This window comes from Notolabrus celidotus, chromosome 2, assembly GCF_009762535.1.
Source record: "Notolabrus celidotus isolate fNotCel1 chromosome 2, fNotCel1.pri, whole genome shotgun sequence".
Taxonomy (NCBI): Eukaryota; Metazoa; Chordata; class Actinopteri; order Labriformes; family Labridae; genus Notolabrus; species Notolabrus celidotus.
The window spans coordinates 40,532,177-40,554,468 of record NC_048273.1 but is presented as its reverse complement, the minus strand read 5'-3'; the positions used below and the strand labels follow the sequence as shown (position 1 = coordinate 40,554,468).

Here is a 22,292-nt window from a genome sequence, read left to right as displayed (position 1 = left end):
ATGAAAGGTTTCATTAGATAACATTAAGTTGCATTTAGTTATTGTGACATCTCCTTTTATAATATACTTGTCCCTTGTTTAACAATGAGTTGTTTCTGGACTGGGATTTTTTTTTAATTGTGGATGAAGTCAAATATGAACATAGCCAGATGAAATCATTCCATTGTTTGTCATTCTCCTGACAGTCTTGAATTTGAAGGTTCAGTTCCTTTATCTTGGAAGCAGTATTACATTTCAAAGACACTGCTTTTATTTTGAAAATAAAAACCTCAAAGCTTGGAATGTACGATTTAGTTTTCTCAGAAATTGCATAATTTTCTCCCAAGAATCTTTTCGACATAAGTTTTTGAAGTAAAATTATTTTTCAAAAAGAAAACACTCTCTTGACTGTTCATGTATTTTGCACCTCTGCTTCAACTGCTGCTTAAAAATGCTTAACATTTGTACAGAAGAGTAAGGACCACAACAACATATTAATTAAAGGGACATTTGCTGCTGAGTTAACATCGTAATCCAGATAGACACTGTAATACCCGCCCTTGTATTTCAGACTGCTGTTTAAAGCTTCGAGCACAAGAGTCCAAAACATAGTGCAAATATTTTTTGCCAAATACACTGATCGTCCCAAAAAAAGGTGGCCACCTGGATTTAACGAAGCAAATAGGTAAGAGCCTTCCTTTGGATAATTACTGCAGTGATGAAGATGTCTCAGTTAGCAACAACTGATTTAACCCGAGCTGATGAGGTGAGCAGCTGCTCAGCTCTTAAACAAACATGTCAGAGGACGGATCCTGTGGTCGTGGGAAGGATGTTCATCTGTTTCAGAAGGTTCAAATTATTGTCCTGCATCAAGCAAAGAAAACAACTCGGAGATTTGGTAGGGAGCACAGAGACTGGACTCTGGAGCAGTGGAAGAAGGCCATGTGGTCTGACGAGTCCAGATGGACCCTGTTCCAGAGTGATGGGAGCATCAGGGTAAGAAGAGAGGCGGATGAAGTGGTCCACCCATCATGCCTCGCGCCTACCGTACAAGTCTGTGGGGGCGGTGTTATGATCTGGGGTTGCTGTAGTCAGTCGGGTCTAGGCTCAGCAACATGCTGTGCACAAAGAATGAGGTCATCTGACTACCCTCAGAAACTCATTCATGCTTTTATATCCTCCTGTCTCGATTACTGTAATTCTCTGTACACATGTCTCAGTTTATAAATCAGTCCACTGTCTACAAACTGTTCAAAACACAGCAGCTCGTCTTTTAACAGGAACTAAAACGTGTGCCCACATCACCCCCATTTCAGCTCATCTACACTGGCTGCCTGTTGATTTCAGGATTGATTTTAAGATTATTTTATTGACTTTTAAAGCACAACATGGACTCGCCCCTCTCTATATCTCTTAGCTTTTATCCCCCTATAAACCTGGACGCAGTCTGAGATCCTCTGGCAGAGCTCTACTAGCTGTTCCAAGGACCCGACTGAAAACCAAAGGGGACAGGTCTTTTTCAGGCAGGTCTTTTTCAGAGGAGATCAGTCCTGCAGAGTCAGTCCCGTGTTTTATGTCATTACTCAAGACACATGTTTACAGGAAAGCTTTTATTGTGTGATTTTATTTAATTTTAGCTCTGATTTTAAGGGTCTGTTTTATAAGCCAGTATGTTTTTAAGTTTTTATTTCATTTTATTTTTTATTGCTTCATTTTGATTTGCACTTCTTCTTGTTTTTATTGCCCACTGAGAAGCACTGTGTTACCTGTATTGAAAAGTGCTATATAAATAAATAAAGAAGTGTCATTATTATTATTATTATTATTATTATTATTATTATTATTTTTTTTTATTATTATTACCTGAATATTCTGAAGGACCAGGTCTTTCCATCAGTGGAGTTCTTCTTCCCTGATGGTACGAGCATATTCTAAGATGACAATGTCAGGATTCATGGGGCTCACATTGTGAATGAGAGGTTCAGGGATTATGAGACACCATGTTCACATGGATTGACCCCCACAGAGTCCAAACATCAGCCCTGTTGATCATTTTTTAGATGTACTGAAGAAAACTTTGCGCAGCGGTCCGACCCTCTCATCATACAAGATCTTTGAGGTCAATGAATGCAACTCGATGTCACCAGACGCCTGCAAACCGCATGTCCACATGTTCTGGTCCTGCACATCTTTGTATAATTATTGGACTTCAATCTTTCACACTCTATCGGAGGTAACTGGGACATTTCTACAACCTAATGCTGTGACGGCCTTGTTTGGAGTCTCTCTGGTGCCCTTACCTAAACCACAATCAGATAGAATCGCCTTTGTTACTTTATTTGCTCGACGCCTCATTCTAATGAGGTGGAAATCAACACCACCCCCCACAGCCTCTGGGTGAAAGAGATTTTTAATAACTTAAAATTTGAAAGAATTCGATATACATTAAAAGGACCGTCTCGTAGATTCAGAGAGGTGTGGGGCCCCTTCCTTGTTTATGCAGAAAAGAACATTTTCCCACTTGTTCCTGAATAAGATCCTGCTCTGTCCTGCTGCTGGCCTCTGTTTGTTAATTAAGTCTTGTAATTATTGTATTGATGGATGTACTTCTTTAGTGTATCTTCTTTTGTCTTCCCTCTCCTGCTCTGCTTTAAAGACTGAGATTACTATTCATACCAACAGCCATGATCCATAGTATGAGCGGGCTGACCACCCTGTTCTAATGTGGTCTGTCTTTGTTTGTTGATGTAAATCTCTCAACACTGTCACTCATAAGTACTGTGAAACTAGGACCTCTTTGTGTACAAACATTTAATAAACAAAACTGTTAAAAGAAGAAAATTACTGCAACTCTGGATGGAAATAAATGTCGTGACATTGCAGGAGCTTATGGAAACGATGCCACAGCGAAAACATGCCGTAATCAAAGGTAAAGTCGGTCCAACGAAATATTAGAGAGTGCAACTTTTTTTGGGATGGGTGTGTATATTTATTCACCTGAAGGATGAGGCATCAGTGTGACAATCTCCCCTGCCTATGACAATGGATAGATACCTATTATCAGAAAGTATTAATATAAATGTGTTCTCTTCCATTCAAAACTTTTTGGATGGAGAACACATTATTTTGAGAACAGATATATGCTCATGTTTTCAAACAGACAGGTTCTGCATTAAGCAGGGGAAAGAAAGTCATATAAATGAAACTGGACTTCAAGCCATCAAAAAACAAGAATTAAACTGTAAAAAAAAAACAATCACTGAAACGTACAACTTTATAACAAAAGGGTTACAAAGCAGAGTCAACTGGATACTCTCATTTTGTGTGATTGAATGTTAAACCAGATTCAGTCATTCATTGTAAGGACTTTGATCCATCTAAAATGTCATTAATGTATATTTATGTCATTTCAATGTAAAAAAGAATACAAAACATTTTCGTCCATCCAACTGCTTTATTTAAGCATTTGAAGATCTATATAAAGATTTCTTTATGTACATACTATACATTACACACTGACATTACAATCTTTACATTACAGAGTCAAAATGCCAAGAGCTTATTTGTTACAGTTCACATTTTGCATCCAGTGTGTCACATTCAGACTGAATCCTCTGAGCGGTTTGCTTCTCATTTTACTTCTACTAAGTAACTCAAATATTTATTTGGTTTCCTTCTGCTGAAAATGTGTGCAAATCTTAAAAAGAGACGTCTGAAATAGTCATCAAGCCTTCATGTTTGTGTCAGGCTGGCATGACTCATGCAATTCCAGGTATTTCACAACCTGCAGGATAAACGCATTACTCTGAGCATATTCTGAAAACACTCTGCCCTGATAAATGTGGCATTTTATCATGTGAAGTATCAGATTACCCTTTTTTTTTTTCTTATGAAAGGCAATTACTTCGAAATTTCCAAAACTGATTCAGGCACTTTGACTGCATAACAGCAGGCCAAGTGTTTCCAAAGACTATCCATGCAGAGCTGATTGAAGAACAGTCAGCTCAGTGTCCCTTCATACATTTGGGGACCAAAAAAGGAAGAAAAAAAAAACAGGAAAAGGCACGTCAGGGCATCGAATATGGCAGCTGGGTTCAAGTGGGTAACAGGTTTTGACACTTGAAGTTGTACCTCCACAGCTTCTCAGCTGTCTCTCACTCATAAAACACTGATGGTGTATTAGAAGTCAGGAAACATCGTTCAGGAAGGCACATCATTTAAGATTACTCTGACATATTATGAAGCAATTGGTATAATAGTCAGAAGTGTTTGTTGGTTTCTTAAGACAAACTGCTAAAATACTGAGGGATGATTCAAAAATGTAAATAAAGAAATATGTCCACTCCACACTGTTAAAACCATACAAACCATCAGGGACTTCATCTTTCACTGCTCATACGTTAAAACATGGCTTAAAACACGTGATGGGAGAAGACGTAGGAATCAAAGAGAGCTGGGGGATGCCATATTGGAAACTCCTGTCAAGCTAGTGTGAGGTAAAGAGGAGGGCAGGGTTCCTGCCTGTCAGTCAAGTCAGTCATGTGTTTAAATGGGCAAAACTCCTAATCTTAATATCTTGGAAACTGCTGCAGCATGAAAACATTCGAGAAATTAGCTCTTCAGACCTAAGTCGTTTTTGAACCAGGCTGTAAACATGTTTATTTCTGCTGCAAAGATCGTCTTCTTTGAATGAGTATGAATATCGTTTTCAGTGTTTCTGCAGCCAGCCTCAAGCAGACGCTGCAGTTTATAACACTTCAGCATGGGCTTCAGATTTTGAGACAGGAGGTCGACACTTGTTGAATACTCAATTTTAAAACCAAAAGCAAGGATACCTGCACTGAGGGTAAGGAGCATTTTTTGTCCATGAGTGAGTTAATAAATAAGATAATAAGTAAGATAATAAATGCGTTTTGAACCAACCTGTGTGGTCTTGGTTGTTGACTGGGAGCAATGCTGACCACAGGAAACAATAGTAATAAAAAAAGAGATAAACAAATAAAACAACCTTTTCAATGAGACCAGTTCTGGACTACCTAGACTAATGTTAAATTAAATTCCTACATTTGGTGCTCAGTGATGTTTTAGGTACCATAAAAGATTCTCATGAGAGTTGGTGAGATTCTTCTGATATTACTTGTAAAGAATGTTAAATGTTACGGCTAGAACGTTTGACTGACAATGCTGCCTATCTGCAAATATGACACAGTACTGTTTTTATGTCCCAGCTCTTGCTTCTGAAAAAGAATTTTTTGAATTAACCCTACAAGAGTTTTCAATATACAATAAATGACCAAGGGTTCTGCGCTAACATTCAGGGACAGCTTCACATAGTGGCTTGATCCACTGATCCATACAGAGTGAACAATCCAGAGGATTATAGTGTGGTTGGAGTTAAGGCGTTGTAAAAGAATAATAAAAACTTTTCCAAAAAGGATTTTTTTTTCTTCCATATTTTGTCCAATTTACAGCATAGAGAGAATGACTGGGAATGAAGAGACACAGTTATTGTAATATGATATACCTTTTCTTTTTGGATGTGCAGACGAACACCTGTGAGGGAGCAGTACTTCATGTTGTTGTTAATGCTGCAGCTGCATAGTGTACCTGATGATTGAAGGGTTTATATTCCACAGTAAATGGTGGTGATCATATTTGAATCACTACTCGGAGGCCATTTGAATCATTCTTCCAGCTGATAAGGGTCTGTGTGGACTAACTGATGCAGAACAGTAAAGGGCCAGGAGCAAGAGAACTAGATACTGATACTCTTTTCCTGGGTTAAGCTCAGTATTGATTCTCTGACGTTACATCCCTTGGACATGCATTATTAATAGATAAAGTTATTTTAATGCTGCTCCATCAGAGAGCACACAGCTAAGATTATGATCCCTCCAGCACACATCTTTGTGTCCTACGGTTTCTTTTTCTGCTGACTGTTTCTATGTAACACTTGTCCATCCACATGGATATGGAGTGAGGTACGTCCAGTGAAGATCAGCTCTATAACAGCCCTGTCCAGAGGTTATAACAAGCTGTGTTAATCACAGACTCCAGATGATGATACATGGACACCAGCTGAGGAGGAGGGCTACTACTGGGTTGCTGCTGGGATGGCAGTGGTTCACGAAACACAACCTTCAGACTCTGAAATAAAGAAAATTGAAAAGATGAGATGTTTGCACAAATGTAGTATGTTGACATAAACCATATGAGAATCAAAACGTACTGTTTTTCCAGCTTGGCTGTCCAGAAAGACTAAAACGAAGCAGTCTGTGAACTTCTGGTTCAGAACGGCCTGTTCAAGAGAAGAGGTGGAGTGGTAAAAAAAACATCAGTTTCTCATTCAAGTATCAATACTCACTAAGCACTAAATGCTGATTATTCTGAAACTCTAAATTGTCAGTAATAGTAATGGATGCACTGCAAATTTCTTTTGAAATAGGAAACAGAAAATGGTGCAGCTCTTCTATTGCATATTGAAAAATCATTACCAAGGAACATTCCTTTGATCAGATTTGTTGCTTGCTGATAACACAGGCAATTAAAAAAGCTCCAGAGGATCCCATAACCATCCAATATCAGATCAAAACAATCTAGTCTTTTCTCCCAAATAGACTAGACCAAATCACAGGCGCCGAGTTGTAATGCGGTATTCCCTCCTAGGGGTGACCCCAAATAGTCGAATATTCGACGATTCGTTCTAACGAGCCTTAGTCGACTGCCAATCTCATAGTCGAATATTTGCATATGAAACGTGGATCATTCCATTCAAACCATGGGGGTGCTCAATGTCTAATTTTACATTATTTTCCTGTTTCCTGTAAAAATAGTGTCTCATTTATCCTATTTTGATATAAATATAGACTTATTTAATGTAATTCTGAGAACAGCTCTTGAAGTGTTAAATCTCCTTAAAGTGGTAATTAAATCTCCCCTGGTAATTAAAGGTGGACTCTCCCATTTAGCGGGACCTGTGGAGCAGACGTACCTCAGCTGGTCTTTAAATCTTTCTACGTTCATGGCCGCTCAAAATGTCAGGAAATAAAACTTCAGTTGATCCTAAAAACTAGTGATGAAGATGAGGAGCAGCTTCATGAAGAGGGCTGTGAGATCAAGGATTACTGGACCACACAAAAACTGTACAGGGCCAAAAGAACGAGGAGGGATACCCAAAGCTGTCTGAAGCCTCAAAAACAATCAGCAGCATCCCATCCACCTCCACGCCATCAGAGAGGATATTCTCAAAGACAGGATTTACAGTCAACAAAGCAAGCAGCGCACTTCTGCCCGTACACACGATGGTTTTCCTCACGTACAATTTGAAAAGACTCAAGTGGACAAAGACGCGATGAAAGACTGTTTTAAAAGGTTCTGTTAAGAGATTTAAAAACCCTTTAGCTGGTTCAGGTTTGAGTTTGAACATTATACAAATGTTTAGTCTTAAGTTGGACAAACTACCCTCCACAGTGCTGCTCTCTGCTGTGTGAACACTGTTTAAATATCTCCTGATTCCTTATTCTATAGTGGAGCGTTGTTCCATGTTTAACTGATGGTGGCCTTATTTGAGTTTTCTCTCCTTCATCACCTCGTTGTTTTTGTAATATAGATTTAAAAAATCTAAGTTTTATACTTATAATATTCTGTTGTCCCTTTTACTTTAAGCTATGAGTCTCTTAATTGTAAAGGGTTATGTGTAATATTGTCATGCGGTCACCATCATGCAGACTTTGGGTCAATAAGGAAAAACAACAAACATTTGACTATTCATCCACTATGGGCAAAATCTGATGAATCAGATTCCACTAATTAAATCCTTAGCCGGGCTCACCCCTATTCCCTCCAGACGGTGGCTACAGAGCATCTTAAAGCCGTTTGCTAACCACATTGAATAATATGCTATCTTACTGATGTTGTTTCCTCTTGTCTAGATCTTTGCTTGTGTTGTTCTTGTTCTCATATGTACATCGCTTTGGATAAAAGCGTCTGCTAAATGACATTGTAACATTGTAACATTGTAACATTGTAACATATAAGAAGAAGAATGTTAACTGCATTAAATAACGAAAGAAGTTGAAAACATTAGCAACAGTTGCTGGAAAAAAAGTGTGTAGTGGTGTGAGATTCAGAACACCGCAGAGACTAGGGATTTACATTTTAAATATTTTCCATGGTCGATTTTTGGAAATGTTAACGATCAATTATCGATAAATCAATTTAAAAAAACATTATTATTCTTATGTAAAAAAACAATGCCAAATATGTTTTTCCCCCTAAATTATATTTTCTACAGCAACAAAATAACTAACGGCCTTGAATACAGGTACATGTTTATCACTGATTATCAACGATCAGGCTCATAAGAATATTCTCTGTGGACATAATCTTATAAAGTGAAGACTCATAATACTAACAGTAAAGTACTTCAGACTCACAGTGTCCAGTTTTCTGTCTACTCGTTCTTATTGTGAAAAATAAACATGTGTATTCAGTCAGGTGTCAGCCGGGAACGCAACCGGGTCAGAATCAATCCAGCGTCAGACAAGACCTCTGATGTTGCTGGTTTCAAACATAGCGTACTAGCAATTCCCACCAGTCTGTTGGCTTTGTATCTAAAGGTGGAAATGTCCTGTTTCAAGTTGTCAACAATAATCGATTAATTGTGTACATCCCTATGGGAGACTGAACATTGTTGTTAAATGTAAAAATACACGCCACGCTGCTGCGTCACAGGAAAACTAGCATGAAGGTTGAGACAGACCGCTTCTAGCAACACCTCGTCCCACCAGTGATTAACCAATGGTAAATGCCCATCCCTAAAACCTTTACACATCCCCTTTGGCTTAATCCAAAGTTAGTATTCTTTTCAGTAAATGCATTTTTTGCTCTCTTTAAAAGAGATCTGATTTGTGTAAATACATATCATCTCACCAGATATTGAATGCCGTTGTCATCAAAGTGTCTACAGCTCTGGGGGAAGCGGTTGAGCAGGACTTTGATCAGACTCTGGTACCAGGCTGGACTCATGGTGAGGAAACAGTCCTGCAGTAACACATCACAGTACAATTACAACAACCTTCCTGTCTTTCACAGTAACACTATCTCTGCTGATCCATTCTATGACACCTGCACATTCAGGTAAGGAAGGCAAGGCAACTTTATTTGTATAGTGCATATCATACACGAGGAAAAACTCAATGTGCGGTGAGTTAAACATTATGGCTCAGAATGAGAACAAAAACAAGGAGCTTAGCTTTCAACATATAATGTTTATCTAAGATGCTACAACAAGTGATGAGGTTTGCTGTTACTGATTTCTTAAAACTAGAGTGTGATTTTAATCTACCAACAAAGACTGGAGGATGAAAATATAATTAAGGTTTGAGGGGGACTCTTACCAGCTGTGGGTCGATCTCCCCCACCGAGCGGCTCTGCACAGCCTCCAGAAGCTCCTCCAGCTCACAGAAGGATAACTTGGTCAGCTTTAGTTTGTCTAGGTGCTCTCCGTGGAACAGTCTCCTCCACAGGTTATCCCTTCGGCAATGACCCATAGCCTGCTCCACACTGGCCTGGATCTGTCTGTGGGCTGATGCTACCTCATTATTGAGCAGAGGGAAAAGAGGGGAGGGGTAGAGCAGCCCCTGGGCCTGGGCCTCTGCCCCTGTCGTAGGGAAAAACTCATTGCTATCACTGGGGGTCAAGACGGCCGCAGCTTCAGATGATGTCTCCTCCCAAAGGTCCTGTTCAGCACCATGGGCTCCACCAGCCTCCGCTCGATCAGGGGGAAGCCGGCCACCCAGCTCACCAGGATCACGATGGATCTGAGGAAGCTTCTTGAAACGGCGCATGTCAGCAGTGAGGCGGGGGAAGAGCTCTCTCTGACTCGTCATGATCACATAGAACCGCAACCTACACAGACAGGCAGAACGTGACAGATCGTTTAGAACTCTTGAATCTTTAGCTCAATCTCACAACCAAGTCTCATTCATATCTTCTTTAAGTTAGACATCAATAAGAACATTAGGTGCATTTCGACCAAGAGTTCCAGGGTCTTTCAGCCTCCAGAACTACTTTCCCCTGAACTAAAAGGTTCCTGTGCCCCCATTGTAGTCTGTGTTTTGACCGCGGGCTGAAGTCCCGGGTAGATTGTGTAAATCGTGCCATATTTCATCACAGATGGATTTCGGCCGGTGTTTTGGTTTAAACAGCGACCCTGTGAACTAGAGACTTTCAGCCGGATGCATCCCTCATAAACGTCTTTAGACCATCATTAAATATCTGATGAGGATATTTTGAAATCTTAATAAAAACTAAACTAGTTTACATTCCCAGGAACTCCCTCTGTGTTTCAACAGCTGTGTAAACTCCACAAACACTGACATGTTCAGCTGAAGGTCTCCAGTTTACAGGGTCAACTTTAAAACCGTAACACCGGGAGAGACGCATTCACGGTGGGCTGAGAGAAGACTACTGTTACAAGCTGCTAAATCAAGAGAATCACAGCTTCTTCTTTTGAAAAGTACACACACATACAAAAAAGATAGAACAAATAAAAACTAATGAAAGAAAGAGAAATCAAGAGAATCACAGATGTGTGTGATGTTATTGTGGACGGCAGGCGGAATAAAAACACTGCGGTTAATCTACCAATCAGACATGTTCAGCATTGCAGGCCCCGCCCCCCGAAAGTCCCAGAACCATTGAAAAGTACTACCCCCCTAGCAGGGGCTTTTTAGGGGGGAGATTATCTACCCCTGAACTAAATTTAGACCCTGGGTCCAATTAATTTATGAAACTGATTTCCTTATAATGCAAACAGAACAGAGCAATACACACACACCTATTAAAGGAGCAGCAAACCTGACTCTTGAGAAAACGACTACTGGTAGCAAAGTGAAAAAAACACCCTGCATGATTTGCATGTTATCAGATTGTTAACCAGTGAAATGATGAGCCCTTTTAAATTGTGACATTTAAATGTCATGTCTCTGTACCTCAGTAAATGCCTTTCCCCATCTGATTGTTCCTCAAATGGAACAGCATTATGACACACAACCATGGACACATCGAAGTCATCGTGGTGGTGCAGGCCCTCCAGATCCTTATACGAGCCAGAACTGAAGGGAGGAAAGAGACAGTCAGTGAAACAAACCAGCCTGGATATGGAGAACAGACAGTATATATTCCAGGATTTGATGGACTTTTACCTGTTCCACAGAGCCACCAGTGCGTACTCATGTAAGTCAGGTGCTCCTTTCTTGTTATCATTGCTGGCTGGACCCTTGGACATGCGAAGTGGCTTCATGCCATAAGTGCTGGCGTGGTCAGTGATGTAGTTGTAGAGTTGGTGAGCTGTTATCATGCCCGTTGAGATGGAGAAGCTCCCTGGTGTAAACAATTATCAGACAGTCACACAACATCCTAGATCCTCCTGTCCACCCACAGTACTTAAATAGAAGTGCTTTAACAGAGACCTGTCTCAGTAGACAGTCAGCTGTCTCTGAGACATTCACTAATGTAAGGGTTGGAACAGATAATGTCTCAACAGCTATAGGGTAATGTAAGCAAGGGTAATAGCCTGGGTATTACACGTTAAACGTTCTATGATGAAAGCTTTGTTTTGTGTTGATTTGGGTGACCCCTGTAAACAAAATGGAACATCATATCCCTCTACTTAGTGTTTTCTGACAAAACATCTCATCCTCCTCTCTTGTAACAGGCAAATCACTTACTTTAGAATCTTTGCAGTGACATATTTTATTAACATTGATATCTGGCTTGTAGATTTTGTGGGTGGAGCTCGGATTTAAGCATGGGAAGAGTGTTTGTTTCTATTTGTGGTATTGACCACATATCTGCAGGCTTTGGTTATACAGGATAAAACTATCTTTGTGGAGTGCAAAAGCATGCAGAACGCTATCTGCTGTAATGACATCCAGGGTCACTTTGGCGGTGATGATGACTGATCTATTTTCATAACCGGATACAAGTGCATCTTATAATACATTCTAGATAAAAAATTACAATCAAATCAAAAGTCAAATGGGTCATACCACTGTAGTGAGACTGAGCAAAGCCTCTTTTCACTCCATTCTTTACCATGAAACTGAGACTCACCAATCACAGATCAGAAGGCACATCTCTGAAAGAATATAATAAATAAATAAGTTGTTTTATTACATTCTTGTTTTAGTACATTCATTCATTCAGAGCCTTCTTCTCTGTTATTGGTGAGTCTCAATTCCATGGTAAAAATGTGAGGAAAAAGTCTGGTGTTAATTATGCAGATGTATCTTAAGGGGCAGATTCCCCCCTCCTATCTATCTGTGACCAACCAAATAATAATCAAATTCAGTCATTTGAATGATCCTTTGCTGTTCCTGTTTCTTCTGTCTGCCCATTGCTGGTGAATCTGGATTTTAAGAACAACCAGAGTTTGAGGTCATTTTAAAAGTCCCGCCAGGAGTGTTCTGTTTGTGTGGATTTTGATGTCCCTGTGGACAGAGCAGTAACTCATGCATCTTTGTGATTTTGTCATGTTCATGTAAAAGGTGTGCTTTCTTGAATAAAAGTCTCATCTCGCTCTCTCCTAGCAGTGAAAGATATCACACACTTTGAATTTTGTTGAAGATCAGGCTTTCTCTGTGGAAAAGTTCAAATGTCTGTTTCATCAGCATGCTGTAAATGGACTCATCCGACACCCACTCTCTCACAGTTGTTTCAGGCATTAAAGTGACTAAGCATCTGGTAATCTAGTTGTTGATGGTCTAATTTGCTTTTGTAGATTATAAAGACATCACTGTACATTTCAGTCTGTTTCTAAAGCAGTTCAAAACTCACAGGAACTTTAAATATGAATTCAAGCCAAAGTCACCTTGAAAGACATGGTTGCGGCCAAACTTGGGAATGTCAGGATGATGGGAGATGAAGTCGTCCAGGAAGTCAGTGAGGTGGTAGCCCTGTCGAAGTGTCATGTGGCAGCCAACCAAGTACTGGTGAACCACTCTCAGATGGAAGTCGTAGCTAAAGGAGTGAACATGCATCAGGTCCCGAACCTTATCACACTCCTCTGTGAAGAGCATGGAGAGCTAAAACAGAGAACAAGAAAGGCACAGAGCGATGAGCGGACATCTACAGGGGGCAAAGTCAGCGCAAAACAAATATTCCTCCACTGCAGGAGGTACTACAAACTCCACATCACTGCATTGATTGTCTTTGAAAATCATAGAATAGAGTGTGGAATACACCACTTTTAAAAATGATTATAAGATAAGATAAGATAGAATTTATTGATCCCCATCGGGGGAAATCATTTTGTTCCAGCAAATAAAGATAAAGGTAAAATATACTAATATTAACACTATGTACAAGAAAACTGCAAAGCACTTTTCAGCTAGCATTTTAGTTTTCAGATCTTATTTAATGTATGAAATTATTCATCACATTTTCCTGCCTCAACATTAGTTGAGACAAAAAGAAAACTCCATCATCATTATCACCATCATCAGAGAGATAAGAAAGACTGTTCTTCTGGCATATAAGCAAAAAAGATGGCCAGTAATGTTCTCTCCTCTATGGGACAGCAAATTAAGTTTGACCTCCCAGCCTGCGTTCCACTGGGCCAGGAAGCCACGGGATTACGGACATCCCTTGGACTCGTACAAAAACGTACATTTCCACTATGCAATTTGACAACCAAGCAAAGAGTAGTTATTTCCTGACATTTGATCTTACGTTATAGCTGATTAGAAACCCTGCATAACTTTGATCAGAACAACATTTTAGGTTCAGTATCAGGGCCGGAGATTGTCTCCTGTCAACCTCACTCAGAGCAAGTACATTTAATGACAGTGGCTACAGTTATGGAAGAAGCTTCAATCATAGAGGATCAAACAAGCAAAGAAAATACAGAAGGAAGATGATCAAAAATAGACATTTATAATTGACAGCTTTAAATTTGTGACATTTGTTAATATTTCATGTAAAAGTAGTGCCCCCTGCAATTTATCTTGTATGCATGAAAACAGTCAACAAAACAACCATTACAACGAAAAGCAAACAAAAACAAAACAACAAACAGATGAAGCTTGTACTGTGACCTAAGACCAGTGAAATGTGTTGCTTCCAGAACTCTAGCAGAAAGACACAGAGGTTGTTTTCGAGCCTGTCTACTATACTAGCAGTATGTACTGTTTTGTCCTAAATTCAGTATGTAGTATGTGAACAAGAGCAAAATCTGCAGGATGCAAAAACTCCCCGGATGTCTACTGATTTGGGGAAATGTCTCAGTCTGCATGGGACCAGTCTCCCTCATGTAGGGGAGAACGAGGTTGGTTGTCACACTGGTTAGTTGGCACACTCGTTATATCTCACCACCAGAGGGCACTGTCTCTCAAATTGGGGTATGGACGTTTCCAGAATTAGGATCAGAGCTCACCCACATAGTCTTCTCTTGAGTAAGACAGCTGAACTTGAGGTGAGAGGACTTTTTGTGTTTTTCATGTCAAATTGTAAATATTCAGCTCCTCAGTATTTTTCTTCTAGGCTTTTAAACGATGGGTTTATAACAAAACAAGTGTTACCCTTACAAAGTGTGAGGGGAAAGCTATAGTTTAGATTTTTATTAGCTAGCTAACTAGTTGTTAGATGGTTGTTAGCCTTGATGCTAGCAAAAAATTCCAGTTGGGGTTGGTCGTCACATTCTCTTTGGGGTTGGTTGTCACATGTAACAACCAACCCCTATGTTGGCAAAATCCTGCATGGTGAAATGAGTTGGAGTGCGCAGATCCTACATTTGCCATCACTGTAACTCAGACAGTGACTGCATGTAGCCTAGTTGAGTAGGTCATTATTGTACGGCCTATTTCTTTTGTTGTTTATGTTGTTATATAGGCTGGCCTAAAGATGTGTTTCCTGTTCATGGTCCTTCCTCATTTTATGTTCAAATGCATTAAGTTATGTAGGCCTATTGCTTGTCAGTGCAATTCAACTTTCAAATTTAGTTCTGCCTTCTTGCCTTTTTTAAAAGATTTTTCCCATTGAAAAACCATTGTGACAACCAACCCCATAGTGTGTGACAACCAACCCCATAGTGTGTGACAACCAACCCCATAGTGTGTGACAACCATCCCCATAGTGTGTGACAACCAACCCCATAGTGTGTGACAACCAACCCCATAGTGTGTGACAACCAACCCCATAGTGTGTGACAACCAACCCCATAGTGTGTGACAACTAACCCCATAGTGTGTGACAACCATCCCCATAGTGTGTGACCACCAACCCCATAGTGTGTGACAACCAACCCCATAGTGTGTGACAACCAACCCCATAGTGTGTGACAACCAACCCCATAGTGTGTGACAACCAACCCCATAGTGTGTGACAACCAACCACATAGTGTGTGACAACTAACCCCATAGTGTGACAACCAACCCCATAGTGTGTGACAACCATCCCCATAGTGTGTGACAACCAACCCCATAGTGTGTGACAACCAACCCCATAATGTGTGACAACCAACCCCATAGTGTGTGACAACCAACCCCATAGTGTGTGACAACCAACCCCATAGTGTGTGACAACCAACCCCATAGTGTGTGACAACCATCCCCATAGTGTGTGACAACCAACCCCATAGTGTGTGACAACCAACCCCATAGTGTGTGACAACCAACCCCATAGTGTGTGACAACCAACCCCATAGTGTGTGACAACCATCCCCATAGTGTGTGACAACCAACCCCATAGTGTGTGACAACCAACCCCATAGTGTGTGACAACGAACCACATAGCGTGTGACAACCAACCCCATAGTGTGTGACAACCAACCCCATAGTGTGTGACAACTAACCCCATAGTGTGTGACAACCAACCCCATAGTGTGTGACAACCAACCCCATAGTGTGTGACAACCAAACCCATAGTGTGTGACAACCAACCCCATAGTGTGACAACCAACAGGAATGACTATTGAAAGATGTTCTGATGATGAGCAATCATCAAAACAGTAAAAAGTGTGACAACCAACCCCGCTCTCCCCTACTGTTTCCCACAATGCACAGCGCTTAAGTTTAGCTTATTTTTTCTGTATCTGACGAGGGGGCACTCAGTTTTTAGTTGCTGTGTAAATTATTAAATTCCATATAAACCACTTCTTAACTTTTTAAATCATAAGTGATGCTAAAGAAGCAGTTTCGCTATCAGCTACTTCAGCTTTAAGAAAACGGAAATCCAGCGACGCCTGGCCCAGTGTACTGCAAAACAGATGAACAGAACAGTCATACTGCCATGATAGGCTGGACAAACCAAACCTCTGAAGTTCTCCTGACTTTTAATTCTGTCAATTATTACATTTTACACATTGACTGTCTGTTTCTGTAAATTTGTATAACACAATTGCTCTTTCTGCTTCCTGATTTTTTTTTTTGCTTTTTAGTATGATCATATGCAGGATATTTTTCCAATTACATTTTATAACATAACCTCAAGTGTTGGGTCATTGTACAAATTTCCTCACTATGTGGGTGTGCATGTACATTTATTATGATGTCCTTTTTGGTTCCCAACATGAATATGGTGTGTGGCGTGATAAGAATGTTACATTTGCTTACATGAATTGTGAACTGATACATCTTAAGAATACAACATTAAGTCTGTAAATGTTGGAGTCAGGCTTCAAACTACTCACCTTATGCTTGTGTTTGATTGGAGAAAGGGGCTTCCCCATATTGCATTAGTCTTTAAATTATACTTATCACATCCAATGACTGTCTTACACACTTAAGCTGCAGGGGCATGCATAGCCTGAATAGAGTTGAACTCTGGGGGACACCACATAACTTATTTTTAAGCTTAAAGAAGTAGTTGTGAAAAATAAGTGATAATGTTCATTAAAAAATATTCTAACCAACTCATTATTAGGAGAAAGAAAGCCCTATTTTACAGTCTATGTAGTCGTCTAAGGCCAGAAGAGCAGCATCAATTCTTAGTTGTACAATTAGTAACAATTTAAATCCAGACTAATAGTAAAGGTAGGCCTGGAAGAAAACATATACAGCTCTAGCCAATCCCAAGGACACCAAAGATGAAAGAAGAAAAACATTTTTCAAAGAAATGGCGAAGGGTACAACAGTGGCTGCACGGACACTCGAAAAAAATCACAAGCTGAGACACCCATGAATTTCAAACCAGCAAGCATGGAGACAAACAGCCTGTTGAAAGTAAAGGATGGAAAGCAAATCACAGGGGAGCTTGACCCAGGTCTGATCCATAACGAGAGGAAATAAAAAAAGAAGAATTTCAAAGACCGGTCTTTGAGACCGTTTATCCATCTTACCCAAAGCTGTAGCTTTAACAGCTTAAGAGCACAATGAATAAATAAAAACACTCATTAGTGAAAATTAAATTACCCAAACACAAAGATCATAAAAGTAAGAGACCAGGTCTGATGGCAGCAAGCAGAGCGGCAGGGAGAGGTGACACCTGATTGTAGTGGTACACCCCGCCCCTTTGAGAATATCTGGAACATACCGCACAGTCAGATACAGGGGTGGCATCTGGGAACGGCTTGCAACGAGGTTTGGTGAGGAGGCTGCCCTGATGGAGAGATGACATGTGGTGGGACTAGGCAGACACACAAACAGATGGATGGAGAGCGAGACTCAACAACATACTACAATAATCAATGAGATCACTTTCTTAAACCTTTACAAAGACTACAGACATGCATGAAGCCCACCATACATACACACTTTAGAGCTGAGGACCTTCAGCCTGAATACGGCTTCAGTCATGGGATCCCCTCTGCAAAATATTAACTTTTTTTTTTTCTCTTGTCTGAAGTTACTGTTGTTACAAATTGTTGTTACTTCCTGTATTTGCTATTTTAATAATGCTGATTGTGAACAACCACATAATGTTGTGACAATAGCACCAAGCTACCAAGACTGCTTGAAACTTCGTCAAGTCCACTACACCTTTTTAAACTCCCATTTTTAACACAGCTTGAAAGGAATTCTTTGTGAAACACTTCTTGCAGTTTGGTTGAGATAACCGGCTTTAGCTTGTGAGCATAAAAAAAAAAAAAAAAATAGTTTGGAGAGCACTAATTGGTTCAGGAGGCTGCGGGGCGATATTGAAAATGATGTTATCACGATAAAACATTTCATATCAGTCGATATTGATAATTATCAAGATAAATATCAAATCATTATTTCATTTATATCTAAAGTCAGATCCTGAGTGAAAGTTTACATTCTGCTCTGAACGTCTTTAAGCCCCGCCTACCTCTCACCCTTCGACATGATTGGCTGTTCAATGCAGTCTTCTTCTTCTGTCTAATGTTGGGTGGCAACTAGCGTTAAAGGCTCATTAGCGGTGTAATTACAGGATTATTTATATTGAATTTTTATCGAACATTTTTAATATTTATATTGAGAAAATTATTTTGCGATAATTATCGTTATTGAATTATCGCCCAGCACTACCACTATGTATGAAACCAGTTGTATGTTGGAACTGGGAAAACAAAATGTATTCTCTCCCTAACATTTAAATTCCAAGTTTGTTTCAGGTAGAGCCTAATGCAACATACACAGTGTCGGCAGGGCTAGCCTCCATTCATCATCTTTAACAGGAAGCCTTTTGGATATGATGTTAAACCCAGCAGCCTGCAGCTGTATGACATGCTATGTTGTTAAATCTGGTTCACCAGGTGAAGCTTTGGTTTGCAGCTATTGATAAAACCCCATTTGAAGTGTGTTCCTTTTGTTTTTGGTCATCTCAAGGTGCAAGATGTTTAATCCTTGACTGAGCTAAACCATTGTTTTAAGGGGGCGGACAGCAACGCAGACAATACAAACACTTCCCACTCAACTCAAGTGCAAAATAAATGCAGCAAAAAGAAAACCAATAAAGATTATCAGTTCTGATCTGCAAATAAACTCCTCAATGTCCATGCAAAGTTGAGCTGACTCTAGCAAAGGCTTAACAAAGAAATCAAACTTTTGATCACTTTTCTCAAAGTATAAGGAGAAATATTCTATGGACAGCAACAAGGCCAAAGATGTTTTTGATTTGTCTTTATCATTAAAAAAAGGATCAAATAATAAAAATACAAATATTAAAGGGAAAGCCTTGATGAGTGCACTTTGCAGTTACATTGTGTAGGAAATGCAAGTATTGCAACAGGGCTTGGCCTCAGTGAATACTAAATATGAGAGGGCTCAGATAAGCAATGATGATGAATGTGTAACCATCAATAGATGGTAAATCTATACTACTGTGCTTACCTACTTAAAACATTGATAATATCTCAACAGTGCTTGAAATGATAAAATATTTTCTCATGAATATCTACGGTGGTCCTCAAGATACAAAAAGAAAACATTTCCCAAAACACAAGAATTTTCCTACATCTCACCATTCCCCTAAAACACAATGAAATATAGCAAGAACAGAACAGAACCCCAGCATGACAATATGATGGTAACAGGATGTTAAACCAAGAGAATAAAAGATCTAAGAGGGTAGCAGCAAGAGGAATACAAAATAAAGAAATGGAAATAAAAGAAATAAGAATGGATAAAAGCAAAGAAAGCTGATGACAGGACAAGTAAAAAAGAAATGAAGGAAATAAGAAGTAAAAAAGAAACGAGAATAAAGAAAAAAATCCACACAAGGGAATCAAAGCCAAAAGAAGAACTCAGAGGACGAGAAAAAAATTGAAATTAACAAAAGGACACAAAAAAAAGAATAAAGCAACAAGAAGAACAAAATAGAACTAAGATGAAAAGTTAAAAGACATTAAAAAAATGACAGAAATAAAAAGATGACATCACACCACATCAAATAGGAGTCTCTACAGAAGAGGTTTTGTAAGATGCCACTGATTCCTCAAGCTGTATCGCCTCAAGCAGTAAAAAATGAAAAGTCAAAAACAATACAAAGCAGCCATTAACACTTCCTAATATTGGTAGACCTAAATTCAACTTTGGGAAACAGAGAAAAGAAGTAAAAAAAAAAGGGAAAGAGACTGAGGAAGATCAACCAGTATGTTGAACCCTGAGGACCTTGAAGCAAGCTCTAGTTATTTGTATTTTGACTTAATACTCACTCTAACAGCAATGGTTGAGCAAAGACTATCGCCCAAGCAACACCTTTTTCCCAACAACAAAACTGACTTTCACAAAAATAAAAAGAGTCAAATAAGTAGAAATGACAAACACACACCCACTCACACAATGTGGTGCTGAGGACAGTTCATGTGCACACTTGTGATATATATATAAATAAATATATATAAATAATACATATTCCTAAGCTTACCTCCACACCATGCATATACACACATACACTTGCACACACAATTTAGTAGATCTGGATCTTATACTGTCATGATTTTGGGTCTTTGTTGATAATTCAACATAGAGTATGGTCTAGACTAGAGGCTGACATTTTTCCAGGAATCCCACGGGTCACGGGATTCCCGTGGGATGGGAGTCAAACATGTTCTTAACGTGATTGGGACGGTACAGGATAAAAAGTTAACGGGAGCGGTCGGGAGCGGGAAGGTCTGAGGGACTGTTGTTAAGTCTTACTTGTGACAGCAAGAAGTTTTCTCTGTTCATTGTGTGTAAACTGTAAACATGAGCTCACAGTTTAAACACCTGCTCCACCAGATAACCCTGGATCTCTCCTGCTCTCCAGTTTAGCTCTGAAGTTTCTCCTTTTTTTCCTCCAGTGCATTGAATTGTCTTTTCCTCTGTAAACTCATAAAGTTGTCCTGTGTGTCTGCAGTAAACGGCATGATATCAGCATGGTCAGAATCACTCATTATTAAGTGTAGTTGTATTTTTATGACTTTGAAGCTGCAGACCTGAACAGCTGATCAGTGCGCTGCAGGTGGAGGAGCACGTCTGTGTTGTGTCGGCAAATAATGCAAAAATTAACAGGTTTTCTGATGTGAGGTGAAAATGAAGTGCTGACAAAAATCACAGGTGGAGCGTACACCTAACCTGAGAGGAGTGCTCAGGTCTTAGTTTTCCTGAACTCAGGTACAGTATGTGAACTGTGAAGGTAATGCCTTTATAGACTTTTGTTCGTTGAGGTATGTATTACCTAAAGACTAAAAGAAGAAAGGAAACTGGAGCGGTACAGGGGCAGGAGTCATTCTGAATGGGAGCGGTACAGGAGCGGGAGTCATTCTGAGTGGGAGTGGTACAGGAGCAGGACTCATTCTGAATGGGAGTGGTACAGGAGCAGGACTCATTCTGAATGGGAGCGGTACAGGAGCAGGACTCCTTCTGAATGGGAGCGGTACAGGAGCAGGAGTCATTCTGAATGGGAGAGGTACAGGAGCAGGAGTCATTCTGAATGGGAGCGGTACAGGAGCGGGAGTCATTCTGAATGGGAGTGGTACAGGAGCAGGACTCATTCTGAATGGGAGTGGTACAGGAGCAGGACTCATTCTGAATGGGAGCGGTACAGGAGCAGGACTCCTTCTGAATGGGAGCGGTACAGGAGCAGGAGTCATTCTGAATGGGAGAGGTACAGGAGCAGGAGTCATTCTGAATGGGAGAGGTACAGGAGCAGGAGTCATTCTGAATGGGAGCGGTACAGGAGCAGGAGTCATTCTGAATGGGAGCGGTACAGGAGCGGGAGTCATTCTGAATGGGAGTGGAACAGGAGCGGGAGTCATTCTGAGTGGGAGTGGTACAGGAGCGGGAGTCATTCTGAGTGGGAGTGGTACAGGAGCGGGAGTCATTCTGAGTGGGAGTGGTACAGGAGCGGGAGTCATTCTGAGTGGGAGCAGTACAGGAGCGGTAGTCATTCTGAGTGGGAGTGGGATGGGAGTGGGAGTCATTCTGAATGGGAGTGGTACAGGAGCGGGAGTCATTCTGAATGGGAGTGGAACAGGAGCGGGAGTCATTCTGAATGGGAGTGGTACAGGAGCGGGAGTCATTCTGAGTGGGAGTGGTACAGGAGCGGGAGTCATTCTGAGTGGGAGTGGTACAGGAGCGGGAGTCATTCTGAGTGGGAGCAGTACAGGAGCGGGAGTCATTCTGAGTGGGAGTGGGATGGGAGTGGGAGTCATTTTACCGGGAGTGGGACGGGACAGGGATTTTTTTCTGTAGGAGCAGGATGGGACAGGAGTGAAAATCCACTCCCGTGTCACCCTCTAGTCTAGATCTGCTATGTTTGTAAAAGCGTCTTGAGATAACTCTAGTTGTGATTTTGCACTGTACAAATAAAGATTTGTTGATTTAATTACCTATACTCATTGTCAAGTGATGTCAAAATAATCTTCTTCT

At 40.3% G+C, this 22,292-nt stretch overlaps 2 protein-coding genes across 2 annotated transcripts in view; one reads left to right on the top strand and one right to left on the bottom strand.

Annotated features, from left to right (window-relative positions):
* hyi (hydroxypyruvate isomerase) overlaps positions 1-282 on the top strand; it is a 10,249-nt gene extending 9,967 nt beyond the window's left edge. The window contains exon 8 of the mRNA XM_034676148.1: positions 1-282. This exon is cut by the window's left edge and continues 332 nt beyond it. The gene's annotated coding sequence lies outside the window, so the exon portion shown is untranslated.
* A 4,386-nt stretch (positions 283-4,668) lies between these two features.
* The window catches only part of szt2 (SZT2 subunit of KICSTOR complex), a 125,662-nt gene continuing 108,038 nt past the window's right edge, over positions 4,669-22,292 (bottom strand). The window contains exons 68-75 of the mRNA XM_034707092.1: positions 17,512-17,604; positions 12,854-13,067; positions 11,187-11,364; positions 10,974-11,096; positions 9,378-9,888; positions 8,911-9,021; positions 6,209-6,277; positions 4,669-6,126 (exon numbers count right to left, since the gene is read on the bottom strand). Of these exons, the coding sequence (XP_034562983.1) occupies positions 5,983-6,126; positions 6,209-6,277; positions 8,911-9,021; positions 9,378-9,888; positions 10,974-11,096; positions 11,187-11,364; positions 12,854-13,067; positions 17,512-17,604 (1,443 nt within the window). The 3' untranslated portion in view covers positions 4,669-5,982. The remainder of the gene's footprint in view (positions 6,127-6,208; positions 6,278-8,910; positions 9,022-9,377; positions 9,889-10,973; positions 11,097-11,186; positions 11,365-12,853; positions 13,068-17,511; positions 17,605-22,292) is intronic.